The sequence below is a fragment of the Mercenaria mercenaria genome, chromosome 14 (assembly GCF_021730395.1).
Source record: "Mercenaria mercenaria strain notata chromosome 14, MADL_Memer_1, whole genome shotgun sequence".
NCBI lineage: Eukaryota > Metazoa > Mollusca > Bivalvia > Venerida > Veneridae > Mercenaria > Mercenaria mercenaria.
This window is the reverse complement of record NC_069374.1, coordinates 74,468,796-74,483,257: the sequence shown is the minus strand read 5'-3', so window position 1 is coordinate 74,483,257 and position 14,462 is coordinate 74,468,796. Positions and strand designations below refer to the sequence as shown.

At 32.9% G+C, this 14,462-nt stretch overlaps 2 protein-coding genes across 2 annotated transcripts in view; both read left to right on the top strand.

Moving 5' to 3' along the window:
* The window catches only part of LOC123563855 (uncharacterized), a 30,603-nt gene extending 22,157 nt beyond the window's left edge, over positions 1–8,446 (top strand). The window contains exon 5 of the mRNA XM_053523913.1: positions 4,687–8,446. Within this exon, the coding sequence (XP_053379888.1) occupies positions 4,687–7,307 (2,621 nt within the window). The 3' untranslated portion in view covers positions 7,308–8,446. The remainder of the gene's footprint in view (positions 1–4,686) is intronic.
* Positions 8,447–12,025: 3,579 nt separating this feature from the next.
* On the top strand, positions 12,026–14,254 carry LOC123537103 (uncharacterized). Its single transcript, XM_045320665.2, has 2 exons — positions 12,026–12,635; positions 13,267–14,254. The coding sequence occupies exons 1-2, from the start codon at positions 12,461–12,463 to the stop codon at positions 13,701–13,703; spliced, it is 612 nt and encodes a 203-aa protein (XP_045176600.2). The 5' UTR covers positions 12,026–12,460; the 3' UTR covers positions 13,704–14,254.
* Positions 14,255–14,462: the final 208 nt, after the last annotated feature.

The window sequence follows — 14,462 nt, the reverse complement described above, 5'->3', positions numbered from 1 at the left end:
ATATTTAAACTTTCTGATATGGAATCACAGAAGCTAGAAGGAGAAATTACACTTGACGAACTCACTGCTGCAATAAATGGTATGAAAAAAAATAAAAGCCCCGGTCTAGATGGATAAACTGTAGAGTTTTTTTTAGCTTTTTTTGGAAAGACATTGCACATTTTATCTTGCGGTCAATTAATTTTGGGTATAATAATGATAGATTGTCAGTGACACAAAAACAGGGTGTTATTACTTGTTTACCAAAACCGAATAAAAATAGACAATACCTTAAAAATTGGAGACCAATATCCCTTTTAAATGTCATTTATAAACTAGTTTCGACAGTCATTTCGAACCGCCTTAAAATGTTTTTAGACAAAATAGTTCACACCGATCAGAAGGGATTCATTGCAGGCAGATTCATTGGAGAAAATATAAGATTGATTTATGACATTTTGTTTGAAACTGAAAAACAAAATATTCCAGGACTATTGTTATCAATAGATTTTCAACAAGCTTTTGATTCTATTTCATGGGATTTTATTCATAAAACATTAGAATATTTCAATTTTGGACCTTCCTTTAGAAAATGGATAAAATTATTTCAGCAAGGAAGTGAGACTTGTATTTTACAAAATGGGCATTTGTCAGATTTTTTTCGTTTAGAAAGAGGTTGCAGACAAGGAGATCCAATAACTCCTTATCTTTTTATTTTGTGTGCAGAAATACTTGGATTAATGATAAGAATGAACAATAATATTTCAGGTGTAACTATTAGTAACAAAGAATATAAAATGAGTCAATACGCAGACGATACGCAGTTGTTTCTAGATGGAACTGAACAATCTTTACGTCACTGTGTGAGTACACTAGACAAGTTTTATAAAATTTCGGGATTGAAAATAAACATTGAAAAGACAAGAGCACTTTGGATAGGATCATTGAGTCAGTCATTGATAAAATTATGTCCAGATTTACATTTAGACTGGTCGCAAACACCTCTAAAAATATTAGGTGTAACTTTTTCTTCACATGTCAAAGATATTTGGGATTTAAATGGTCCACTTGTTTTAGAAAAATGCAAAGATTTGATACGCTCGTGGTCAAAGAGAAACTTAACATTATTTGGCAAAGTAACAGTTATCAAATCGCTTGTAATTTCGAAATTTGTGCATTTGTTTATAGCATTACCAAATCCCCCGTCAATCTTAATTAATCAATTAAATAATATAGCATTTAAATTTTTATGGAATAATGGACCGGATAGAGTAAAGAGATCAATTATAACAAATGATGTCGATTCCGGTGGTTTAAAGATGATAAATATTAACACATTTATACATAGTTTGAAGTTGAGCTGGTAAAGAAGACTTTCATTGAATAATTGTGATACTTGGAAAGATTTAATAAATTTTCCTTTCAAGAACATTTTCACTTTAGGTGTAAGTTATGCCAAGTTAATGGCTGGGAGAATACAAAATCCATTTTGGAAAGACGTTCTTGAAAGTTGGTACTGTCTTTGTGAATCTATTGATATTACAGACCTGCAACAAATTTTATATTCTCCTCTTTGGAATAATCACAACTTCAGATTCAAAACATATATGAATAACAATTGGTACAAGAATAAGATTATCAATGTTATAGATCTTCTAAATGAAAATGGAAATTTTTATACGATAGATGAGTTAAAACGTATATATTCAGTAAATGGTACATTTTAGACCTACATAGAATTATGAATAATATACCAAACGAGTGGAAAGAAAAGATAAGGAATAATAAAACAGCTGTCCACAAATACAACGTAGATATTAACCCATACTTAAGATTACTTGTTAAAGATAAAAAGGGCAGTAGCTCTTTTTATAATACCATTACAAGAATTAAGGAAATATACATACCAAATAAATGGAACCAAACATTAGGACATATCTCAGAATTAGAATTTAAATTATTTTGCAAAAATATAGAAACAATCAAGAAAATCAAACTAAAAAAATTTCAATTTAAGATAAATCAAAACATTCTAGTAACTAAATCATTTTGTATAAAATAAATAAAGTCGACAGCAATTTATGTTCATATTGTCGTCAACAACAAGAGACAATAGAACATTTAACATTTGAATGTGCACATGTTAATAAGTTTTTATTTGACTTAAGTAATTGGGCAAAAGAAAGATTTAATATTGACATTAATTTACAGAAAAAAAAATCATTTTTTCGTATGATACCTGTACCAATCGAGCTGGAAATTATCTTGCTTTACTTCTAAAGTATTATGTTTATAAAACAAAGTTTAAAGAAAACTGTTGTAGGTACCTTTCTATACCAATGTTCAAAGATAAACTTATAAGTTTGAAATACATTTCAGCCATAAATAATAAAATATCTGAATTCGAAAAGAATTGGTCTCAAGTTATCGAAACGATAGATAACTAAGCAAAAATTAACAACAGAATTTAAGAAATAAAGCGAAGTAAAATATTTCCTAACCTGCCAAAAGATCATCTTTAATAATTATACCAAAATATTGAAAAATAAAAACTTGTTAATTCCGATCTTTTATTAATAGAGCTAACCATAACTGTCTACTAAGAGTTATTAAGGGATTTTTCATTTTATTAAATCAGTTTTCCCCATTTTTCACTTTTTTCTTCCTCTTTTCTTTTTTTTCCCCTTAAACAACTTGCGCATATTTCTGTTAAATATGTGCTCTTTTTTTCCTGTCTATATTTTTTTTTCTCATACACACTTCATCATATTTTCGTAAAATATTACCCCAATTTGTAAATTGCCTGATAACAAATGTCAATGATAATATACGATTTAAAGATGTTTTTCACAATTATTTCTAGCGGACAGAATTTTTTGTAACTTTGCATATTTATAGATTGATGTATGACAAGTTGAAATAAAAAATAAAACTAATAGGTACCCGTGCTTCTTTTATCAATATTCAAAGTTTATTAAGAACACCAAATCGGTATTTTTGTCTGAAGAAACAGTACATACATGTTATAATAAAACTACTGCAAACAATTATTTATTCGAAATTTCACTCTGATGTTACTTTTTATGCATCCGAATTAATAACACCACTATAACTATGCATAAAATGTCAACATATAGATTAATTAACTCAGAAAAATTACCCTTGACAGATGTCGAAAGTATCTGAAACTGAGAAAAACACGAAGTATTTCTTAATGATATGAAAAATCTAGCGCACAGATTTTTTCCAAATTTTATATTATGTAAGCTAGAACTAAGACAAAAAAATCTAAACCAAAAAAAAAATAATATCAACCCGTGCTTGTTTTCAAGAAAAATTAAAAAATATTCACTCCACCCACAAAAGTATTTTTTCATTACCCCACCCACCTAAAAATTATGAACATTTTTTTTTCTTACAAAACAAATTGCACAATGTTGTTATCAGTTCCTTAACCAATATTCTTATTCACATGCGGAATAATGCTCCTTTAAGGTTGCAAGCCTCTAGATCATATACTTTTTGAGATACTGCTACACAAGCTTTCACATCCCATTTACGTATATATTTGACCACGTCAAGGGACATAAATCTGTTATTATTGAGTGAAACCTCAAATAAAAGCACTGGTGCACAACTTCGCATTCTGAATTTAATTCTTGTGTGGTTTCATGACTCTTGGCGCATATAATTTTGAGGTACATGCGACACAAATGTTTAGACCCTTTATGTACAATTTGACTATCAGGGGCCATAACTCTGGTCTTACTGCGTGAAATTCGGGATGGGGCACAAAAAGTATAACAACATTTTTAGGAAGTCACATTTGAACTTGAAGGAGATATATCTACGTTAAGATTTTCTGGAATTTTATTTGACTTGGAGTCGGCTGCATCATTACTGGATGAAATAGTTTACTTTCAAATTGGCTGTCCACAATGTATTCGATTCGAGCACTTCCTACAACTACTCCTCCAATAAAACATCATCACTTTTAAAGGTAAAATATGGATGCACGACCTATATTGTCAGTACATACGACATATTTTGCGCGAATGCCCTCATATCCGACAATTATGCACTTTCGGCGGCGAATTCTGAACTTTACAGTGGATATCGCTTGCTGCGCGATTGAGCTGCGCACAAAATATTGTGATGAACTCCTTTAAGATAGTATATGAAGTAGTTATAAAAATATGTATACATAATAAATCACTAAGATTACATGTTGAACAATATGTCTTGATATTTACATTATTAATTCATGTAATTGTACGTTTGCATCATGTGTTTATATGTATCTATATATGTACGTTTGCATCATGTGTTTATATGTATCTATATATGTATACAATTTGAAATAAACGCGGTTACCAAAAAAAAAAAGAAAAAAAAAATGTCCTAAAATCTGGAAAGTCTAACATCATGGCGATAATTTAAATATGATTAATCTGACACGTACTCTTACATATGTGATAACTATTGTATTATACTATCAAATAAGCGAAAAAAAACTTCTTGTTGACTAGGGTAAATGTTGCATAATTTTATGAAATAAAAACTGCAATCCTAATATACGCCATCAGGACCTTACTAATTCTTTGCCCTTTAAATGTGCTCTTCTAGAAAGAAAATCTGATGTTAAGAGAATGAAATGATTTGTTGCACACATAAAAGTATTTTGCATGATATTTGTTTATATTGTAGACCTGAAGGAAAATTTGATAGTTCTCTACAGGCAAGAGTACCATGCCCTGCCTCTTTCACCTTTGGTAGAGGAACAAGACACGCCTCTACTTAAGTTTTACGTCATGCCTGACATAAATTCAGTGGAACTCCAGAGGTCGTTTGGAGGAGAAAAAGAAATTAAATCAAAGATCACCTCATTGCATGATGTGTTCTACAAGAAAAACAAAACGTGTCGTGAAATTTACCTTACAGCAGACGCTGGGCTCGGGAAAACTGCATTTAGTAAACGACTCGTTTTAACGTGGTGTCAAGCCAAACAGCGTATCGAAAGTGATCAAAAATTTTTCAAGGAGGAAGATATTCAGGCTATGGCAGAGTTTGAATTCGTGTTCTTGTTGTCATTACGTGATTGCACTGAGGAATGCGACATTGATGAGATGATCGTGAAACAAATAATTCCAAGGTTGGCAGACCCTTCTGTAACTGTAAGCAACATAGAAGTTATTCTTTCAAAGGGCAAACGCTTAGTGATTCTGGACGGTTTAGACGAGTGGATACACCCAATGTCTGCCTGTAAGCAAAGGCAACGTGACATTCCACACAGGAAAGCTAGGGAATGTACAATCCTCACAACAACTAGACCGTGGAAGATAAGCGTAATCAGTTTAAGATTAAGTCAAATAGATCAAAAGTTAGAACTTGTCGGACTTAATAAAGCGTCTGCTAAAGAGTTAAAGAAAAATGTAATCTCACTTCTGAGTGGCGAAACTGACACAGAAAAACACATTCAGAACTTTAATTCTACTTTGGAAAATAAAGGTATTTTGGATTTGGAAACTACTCCACTTTTACTGATGTATCTTTTGTGTTTATGGTACGATGGAATTTATCCAGGAAGGTCTCAATGTGAGTTATACTGCCAAATTGTTGAGATGCTCCTGAAACGAACGTTTAAGAAATATCCAGACATGCAACAGGCGTGCGAACCACCCAAAAGTGATATCCCACAATGCTTCAGTGAACATGTACACTGCACGAAATACTACCCACTTCTGAAAGCTGTGGGACAATTAGCATTTGAAACATTATTCAGTGGCAAACGTGAAAGCACGCTGGTTTTTCAAAAATCAATCGCCGAAAAATATCTTTATACAGATAAAGATACCGATTATATGAAATTATGTCTTCTCTCAGGAATATTAACACAAAGTAAAGTAGAAAAATTAACCAGTCAAAGTTCTAAAGTTTCATTTTCCCACAAAACAGTGCAGGAATATTTCTGTGCACTATACATTGTGTGCCAAAATAAAAATGAGGTCCAAAAATTCGTCAAACAAAAATTCAGCAGTTTACGAAACATTCTTGATATGTCGACAGTGTTTTATTTCATCAGCGGAATGAATGCAGAAATCATGTCTTCAATTTCTCGAGAGTTGATGACTGCGATCAACAAAGCTCAAACAACGAGAACATACAGATCTATGACATATTACGATTCCAGTTACGTTAATCCTCTGAAAGATATACAAAACTTGTACATTTCTTGTTTGAAAGAAACCGAAGGCAATACTAATCTTTGTTTCCAGGATTTTATTATCGACGAGAACTATCAAATAGAAAAACTTGTCTTACTGGCAATTCACAATAAACTTAATATACAGTCAATATTAATCCGGACAGGTCTTTATAGTTTACGTGATCTATTCGATCAGTGTGAACTTGATGACTTTATCAGGATCAAGAAAATATACTACAGTGGAAAATGTGAAGAAGCGGAAATTATTCGGTTGTTGAAAAGCAGGTCACTGGAATGTGTAGCTGTTATATCAAATACATGGCAAGGTAATAAATTTATACCCAAACACAGTTCTTGTTCCAGTGAACTGGCTAAAACATTTCAAAATATTTCTCAGTTACGAGCAATCTATATCAATTGTTTCAAGATGGAGCACGATGTGCTGAAGGACTTTCTGAATTATATTATAAACAGAAAATCAATGGTGGAAATTAGATTGTTCAAATTACATTGTGTCACACACGAGATTAACTGCAGAGAAATTAATCTGGACTTTTCCCAACATTCAGATCTAAGGTCGTTAGCGTTGAGCGCTATACCTGCGTCACAATTAAAAGTGGATGTATCGTCATTAGAGGACTGTGAAGTAGGACTATTATCTGAACCTGGTCTGGTGACGTCATACCTGAGAGAGCTGCCAGCAGCCGGTAAACTACACACATTTAAGTCTGGTTCTCTAGAATCTCCCGGTGACATTGAAACATTGCTGCAAACATTACCATTGTTAGTTCAAGTGAAACACGTTACGTTGTATAGAATCAGCCTAGGTGAAAGGTCACTGTCACTCTCACCTGAAATGGTGAATATTGAACTTGTTGACTTGTTTATGGTAACAATGTCTGGTTCATCTTTACGTGATCTGGTTAAGGTAGTGGAGAAACTTCCACAGTCAGTGACAGTACGAATGCGAGGTTGTAATTTAACACCGGAAACAGAATTTGAAGACGTTAAAAAATATATAAAAACATCTAAGAATTTCGTTGTCATATTTGATGGAATCACTCAGATTAACGAGTACGCATTTGAGTTTCAAACCACTGAAGATGGAAGTCGAGTAAACTAAGTTACTCAGTGAACTTGGGCTGATATTGTAAATATATTATAATCATAATTCATTGAATATATGTTACATGGATATATTACACAGGTACATATTACATATGACATGTATACGTATATTTTTACAGAAGTCAAGTAGATGCATGTTAAACAGACACGAAGACTATTTCTGGTGAAAGTTAAAATAGAATCTAACTTTGTACATGGATGGAAAGATGAACGTTCTAACGTGGATATATAACATGCTACACATGTTTTAAAAAGTTTACAGAACTGAGCCACGTCATCCTAAATATGAAATATCCGCGAGAATAGAATTGTTCATGTATTGAGCTCATTTTTCAAATTGACATGTTTTTGTACCTAAGTATGTTAAGGACATGCATTTATGTTTCAAGATTAAATTATCTCCTGCGCTTATCTCGTGCACATGACATCTTATCTCCAGCAAGCAACATCTTATCTCGAGTGCATGACATATTATCTCGTGCGCACGATATCTTATCTCGATCGCGAGACATCTTATATTGTTCACACGACATCTTATCTTGTTGGCACCACATCTGATCTCGTGCGCACGACATCTTATCTCTTGCATGTATGAATTTTGGTTTTACATATCTTTAATACAAATAAAAGACAATTTTATGTTTACGTAAAGTATATGTATTAGTTTTCATATTTTCAAATATGCATTTTGGGTCCACTTGACTTTTGACTGTGTTTCTTTAATATACATCTTTTCTCGTTTCCATAGGAGACATAAACGCGTACATGAGAAAACCTGGTGATAACATATATATGCAATCACCAACTTTTAATATTTTATGTGATCTTAAATGACTAAAATGTAATTTTAATGTGGCATACAAAAAACAAATAAAACTAAAAGACTTCTCCAAAATCACAACCTGTCACCAGCTGATAATCAATATGCTCTGCACAAATCTACTGATCATGTGGCCACAAATTCGATAATATGACTGGCTACGGGAAAACTAACTTAACAAAAGCATGTGAAAATCATGGAAATTATTACATTAAAGACACTGTCTGACTTGTCAGCTCTGAATGTTTAAAATAAAAAATATGGAAACCAACTTTTATGTTTAAAAACAACATAATAAATGTATATCAAAATAATGATATTGCAACATTTCTTCATAAAGATAAACATCTGTCATCAGGTAGAAAATATGGCCTCTAGAGTGTTAACAAGATTTTTCTATAATTTTTCCTTGTGACCTATTTCTTATCTACTTCACATAATCAAATTATTTTGTGATGAATCCCATGAAAATGTATCGTCGTAATTGTAAATGTGCCAAACGCAAGATAAAAGGTCAACATCATAATTAGAAGTAAACGGTTTAGGAAAAGTTTCTTATCTTGACTATAATTTATATGTATGGGAGGATATTGAGATAACTCAGTACAAATGTTAACTATATCAAGAAGATGTAACATTTAATCATTTAAAGACGAAGTGAATGTTGATGGTTATTTTTCCTTCTAGTACATAATTTCAGTTCTATTGTCAAAGCGCCATTACTCACAATATAAACCTTTCTATGTCCTTACATCAAAACGCAAGGACATCCGTGTCTAATGTGACTTGAAAGAGGGTTGTTCCAAACATATCCTCGTAAGACGACTCTTATAAGAATATGTATGGTAATAGTGTATGTACGGTAATAGTGTGTGTAAGGTAATAGTGTATGTATTATAATAGTGTGTGTATGGTAAAAGTATATGTATGGTAAGGGTGTGTACGGTAATAGTGTATGTAAGTTAATAGTGTATGTATTATAATAGTGTGTATAGTGTATATGGTAAAAGTATATATATGGTAAGGGTGTGTACGGTAATAGTGTATGAACGGTAATAGTGTGCATGGTAATAATGTATGTATAGTAATAGTGTATGTATTGTAGTAGCGTGAATGGTATAATGATATATATGGTAAGGGTGTGTATGGTAATTGTGTATGTATGGTAATAGTGTGTATGATAATACTGTATGTATGGTAATAGCGTATGTATGGTAATAGTGTACGTATGGGAATAGTTTGTATGGTAAAAGTGTATGTACGGTAATAGTGTATGTGTGGTAACAGTGTGTATGGTAAAAGTGTATGTATGGTAAGGGTGTGTATGGTAATAGTGTATGTACGGTAATAGTGTGCATGGTAATAGTGTATGTATGGTAATAGTGTATGTATTGTAATAGTGTACATGGTAATAGTGTATGTATGGTAATAGTGTATGTATGGTAATAGTTTGTATGGTAAAAACATATGTATGGCAAGTGTGTGTATGGTTATAGTGTATGTGAGGTAATACATGTAGTGTGCATGGTAATAGTGTATGTACGGTAATAGTGTGCATGCTAATAGTGTATATACGGTAAAAGTGTATATATGGTAATAGTGCGTATGTTGATAATATATGCCTGGCAATAATGTGTATGGCAGTAGTGTATATATGGTAAAAGTGTATGCATGTTAATAATGTATGTATGGTCATAGTGTATGTAAGGTAATAGTGTATATATGGTAAAAATGTATGTATGGTAATAGTGTGTATGGTAATAAGATATGCATGGTAATAATGTGTATGGTAATAGTGTATGTATAGTGATAGTGTATGCATTGTAATAGCGTTGATACGGTAAAAGTGTATGTATGGTAATAGTCTATGTATAGTAATAGTCTGTGTATAGTAATTGTGTATGTATGGTAATGGTGTGTATAGTGATAAGATATGTATGGTTATAATGTGTATGGTAATAAGATATGTATGGTAATAATGTATATGGTTGTACGCATGGTAAGAGTGTATGTATGGTAAAAGTGTATGCATAGTAAAAGTGTATATATGGTAATAGTGTATGTATGATAAAAGTGTATGCATAGTAATAGCGTATATATGGTAAAAGTATATGTATGGTACTAGTGTATCTGTGTTAACAGTGGATACGGTAATAGTATATGTATGGTGATAGTTTATATGGTAATAGTACATGCATGGTAATAGTGTGTTTTGTATTAGTGTATGTATGGTAATATTGAATGAATTGTAATAGTGTATGCATGGTAATAGCGTATGCATGGTAATAGTGTATGCATGTTAATAGTGTATGCATTGTAATAGTGTATGTATGGTAATAGTGTATGCATTGTAATAGTGTATGCATGGTAATAGTGTATACATAGTAATAGTGTATGGTATGCATATAGTGTATGGTATGCATGGTAATAGTGTATGCATGGTAATGGTGTATGCATGGTAATAGTGTATGCATGGTAATAGTGTATGCAATGTAATAGTGTATGCATGGTAATAGTGTATGCATGGTAATGGTGTATGCATGGTAATTGAGAACTTTTGCCTCCCAAAATGGTAGCAACGCATTATGGTAGTCACTACCAAATTTCGGCCGAGTTTTGGTAGTCACTACAAAAGTACGTTACACTCGACGCAACTTGGTAGTTTACTAAAGTGTAGTACAAAAATGCGTTGGATATGTACACATCCAACGCAAAACGGTATTAATAATAATCTCATGATTTACAAAAAGAATATTTTGAGAGGAATGGACAGTATTATTTCAAAGAGAGTCATGATGGAACTTAGTCGCTCATCCGACCTTGACCTTTTGACCGTGAAAATATAACGGCCCTAGATTCAGTCAAGCATGAACATTGAAACACACGTGAGAGAGGTCAATGCAACTCTAACTTTGACATACAGCGAGAGATATGGAAGGAACTTGGCACATCTGTTTACCACAATTATTTGATGCGTCGTTCGCATGACACTCTGACAGGTATCACAAACGCCCATAAGTACGTATAGTCTGAGATTAAAATTCAGGAGATTCACGAGAAAAGGTCACATAAGACGGGTTATTACATGACTGTATTCTACTGTTTCTCTGATTGGCTGAAAACGGTTCGAAAAGTAATGAGTACAAATCATATCAACTTATCTTGGGTTATAAATAGTACGATAATAAAAATAGATCGAAGTAGGTGCTTGGAAAACCAATATAAACCTGATTTGGTCTAAAAATAGACGGCAATATTTCCAATTTCAATCGTCCAATTAAATGAGACGTTGCTTGGTGTTCAGCCAATCAGAAACCGGCTCCCATATGCAATCATGAAGGTCACAATAAGCTAAATAGTTTTCCCTATATATTCTATATAAAACTGACCTTTTTTAAAGAGCTACCAAACATAGTTAGACCAATTTCAGAGAACAAATCCTTACCTCATTTTGAAGAGTTATGATAAAACTGATATAAAAGGAAGAGAAAAGTAGGGGTCATGTATCTTCTAAGAGAGATTTCTCTGGTCACATTTGCTTACTGTAAACTGACATCAAAATCACACTGCTGTGACCTGGAAGTACTACTCATACTAAAATTGAGCTTGACTTCCCCAAATACAACCTGCTCTCCCATTTTTCCTACCAAAATGTCAAAAATACATCCACAATGAAATTTAAATGGAAACTAGCTTCAGTTTAGACCTCTGTTGCCATGCCAAGTGAAAAAGTAGTGTTCAAATACCTGGCAGCCATTACGCGACTAGACCAGATGGCTCCCACGCTGGTTCCTTTAGTTTAGTTAGGCCTGAAAACAATCTAAACAAAAATGTCGGACAAAAGAACGCTGGAAAGATTCCCGACAGTTGATGAACAAGAATTTAGAAGGATATCAGAGGAAAAGGATGCTAAAAACACACGGAGATAAACAAATAATGCTGTTAAAATATTTAGACAATACCTTAAAGTAGGAATTTGCCGGAAACCTTTGAAAACTACAGCAATGAAGTGCTTGATGATATTCTGTCAAAATTTTACGTGGAGGTTCGACAAGAAAATGGTGAAAAATACCAAAAATCTAGTTTGTATTCTATACGATATGGACTTAACAGGCATCTTTCGCTCACCAAAAATGTAGACATTATCAAAGACTGCATTTCAAGTGTCTCAGAAACTTTTTAAAGCTGTGACCATAGATTTGAAACGTGAAGGAAAAGGGGCTATTATACATTATCCACCAATAGAAGAGAGTGACTCGAAGAAACTTTATGAATATTTTGACACTAACGACAATGTTAAACTTCAACAAAAAGTATTTGTTGATATAATGCTGTATTTTGGTAGAAGAGGCAGAGAAAATATACATGAACTAACAGTTGGTGACTTTGCAGCCACAACCGATTCAGATGGGCGCGTCTTCATATATCTAACAAAAGATGAGCAGACAAAAAATCACCAGAATGATCCAAACAGTGCTGATGGCAGGATGTATGCTAAAAGCGGTATGAAAAAAACAACAACAAAGAATCTCACTGAATATAAGGCCTAAAACATTGTCACAACCCTAAATGTTTTTATGGCGTTGGATTTTTTTTGTGTGGACATTTTTACTATTTTTATACTGGAGCACTTGCACTTTGGCGGTCCCGATAATAATAGTAGAATAATAATGTCTTACATATTAAAAGTTAAAAGGGGTAACTTTATTTTGAGATGAATATGTTTGGGGGCTGTCGGCCCCACATCCCCACTTTACCCCACACCCCTAATTTGCTGCGCATGCGCATTGTAAACTTCCGGGAACCACTAAAGTGCATTCTACCCGCCTTTATGGAGACTTTTCTAAGGGTAGTAACTGTTGTAATTTCTGCATTGTAAAAAAATCCCTCTCAAAACATGTCCGACCTATATACCCTATTTTTTGGCATGTTATCGGAAACAATTTTTTTTATAAATGAAACCTACTGGAAATTTTATTAGATAGATCTTATAAAATGTTGTGCATTAAATCTCATTTTTTTTTATTTTACGAGTCTGATGCGACAACTGATTACATGTATCTAATTGACAAATGATACACGAGAGATATAATTAATCTCAATTCTTATGAAAGAAGTTTCTTATCTTTTTCAGATGATCCACTGTGTCCAGTCAAATCTTTCATGAAATACAAAAGACACCTGAACCCGAAATGTAAGAGACTGTTTCAGCGCCCGAATAAAGGAGAGAGCCCTGTAAATTGGTACATTAACGCGCCGCTTGGCCACAATGCCATTGGTGACATGATGCCAACTATAAGTTCTAAAGCCGGACTTTCAAAACGTTATACTAATCATTCTCTTAGGACTATTCTTGACAGTAATGAGTTTGCGAGTCGTCACATTACAAGTGTAACTGGTCATAAAGCTGAATCTTCTTTGAAGACATACACTGGCTACACTTCACCAAACATCAAAAGGAAAATGTCGGACACTATATCGGAAAGTTTAAGTAACAAAATAAAAGAAAAAAAGGTTGAAACCAGGGATAAAAACAAAGAAATAGAGGATATTTGTTTGTTTGCAGTGTGATATCGAAATATATCTTCACCGATAAGGGAGACAATTGAATCTTTTCACGAAGGCGGAGTTTTTCCTTTTATTTTATGCTTATTGGTAAAGCTCAACGAATTTTCTGTTTATTATATGTTTACATGTTCAAATATGACTAATACTTCGTGATGTTATTAGGATTTATTTAGGGTACCGTGTTACATATGATGCATCCGCTAAATAACCATGGACACTCAGGCACATTAATATCGAATATTGGTGATTAGGTCCGTGAAATCAACACGACGCCATTTTGTTTTTGAAAATTAAAAACTACATTTAAAATATTTTGTAAAAAATGCACAATCCGCGGCCGACAGACAGTAGAACTTTAAGTAAGCATATTTAAAACTTTTCGGGTCAGTGCCGTCAGTTCGTTGAATAACCGGAAGCTTGCTTTGTTTACAAACGCTGAAGGTCAGATTAAGGTTCATGTAAAGCGTTTGAGACCACCCCATGGGTAAATTTTCATTTTGAAAATTATATCGGACAGACTCATAATATTCATAACATACATGTACGGAGTTGTTCAGAAGAAGTAGAAAATACTTTCTATAGAAGTCACCTTGTTTGGTAATATGTATTTTGTCTTACAAAACATGTACTTCAGCTGTCCACATTCTATTTTGTACAAAATATCAAACTCTAATTTTTCAAATATATATTTTCTCCAAGTTTGTTTTTGTTGTGTCTTACATGCTTATCTAGGTACCCCGGAAATGAAAAATAGATTACTTT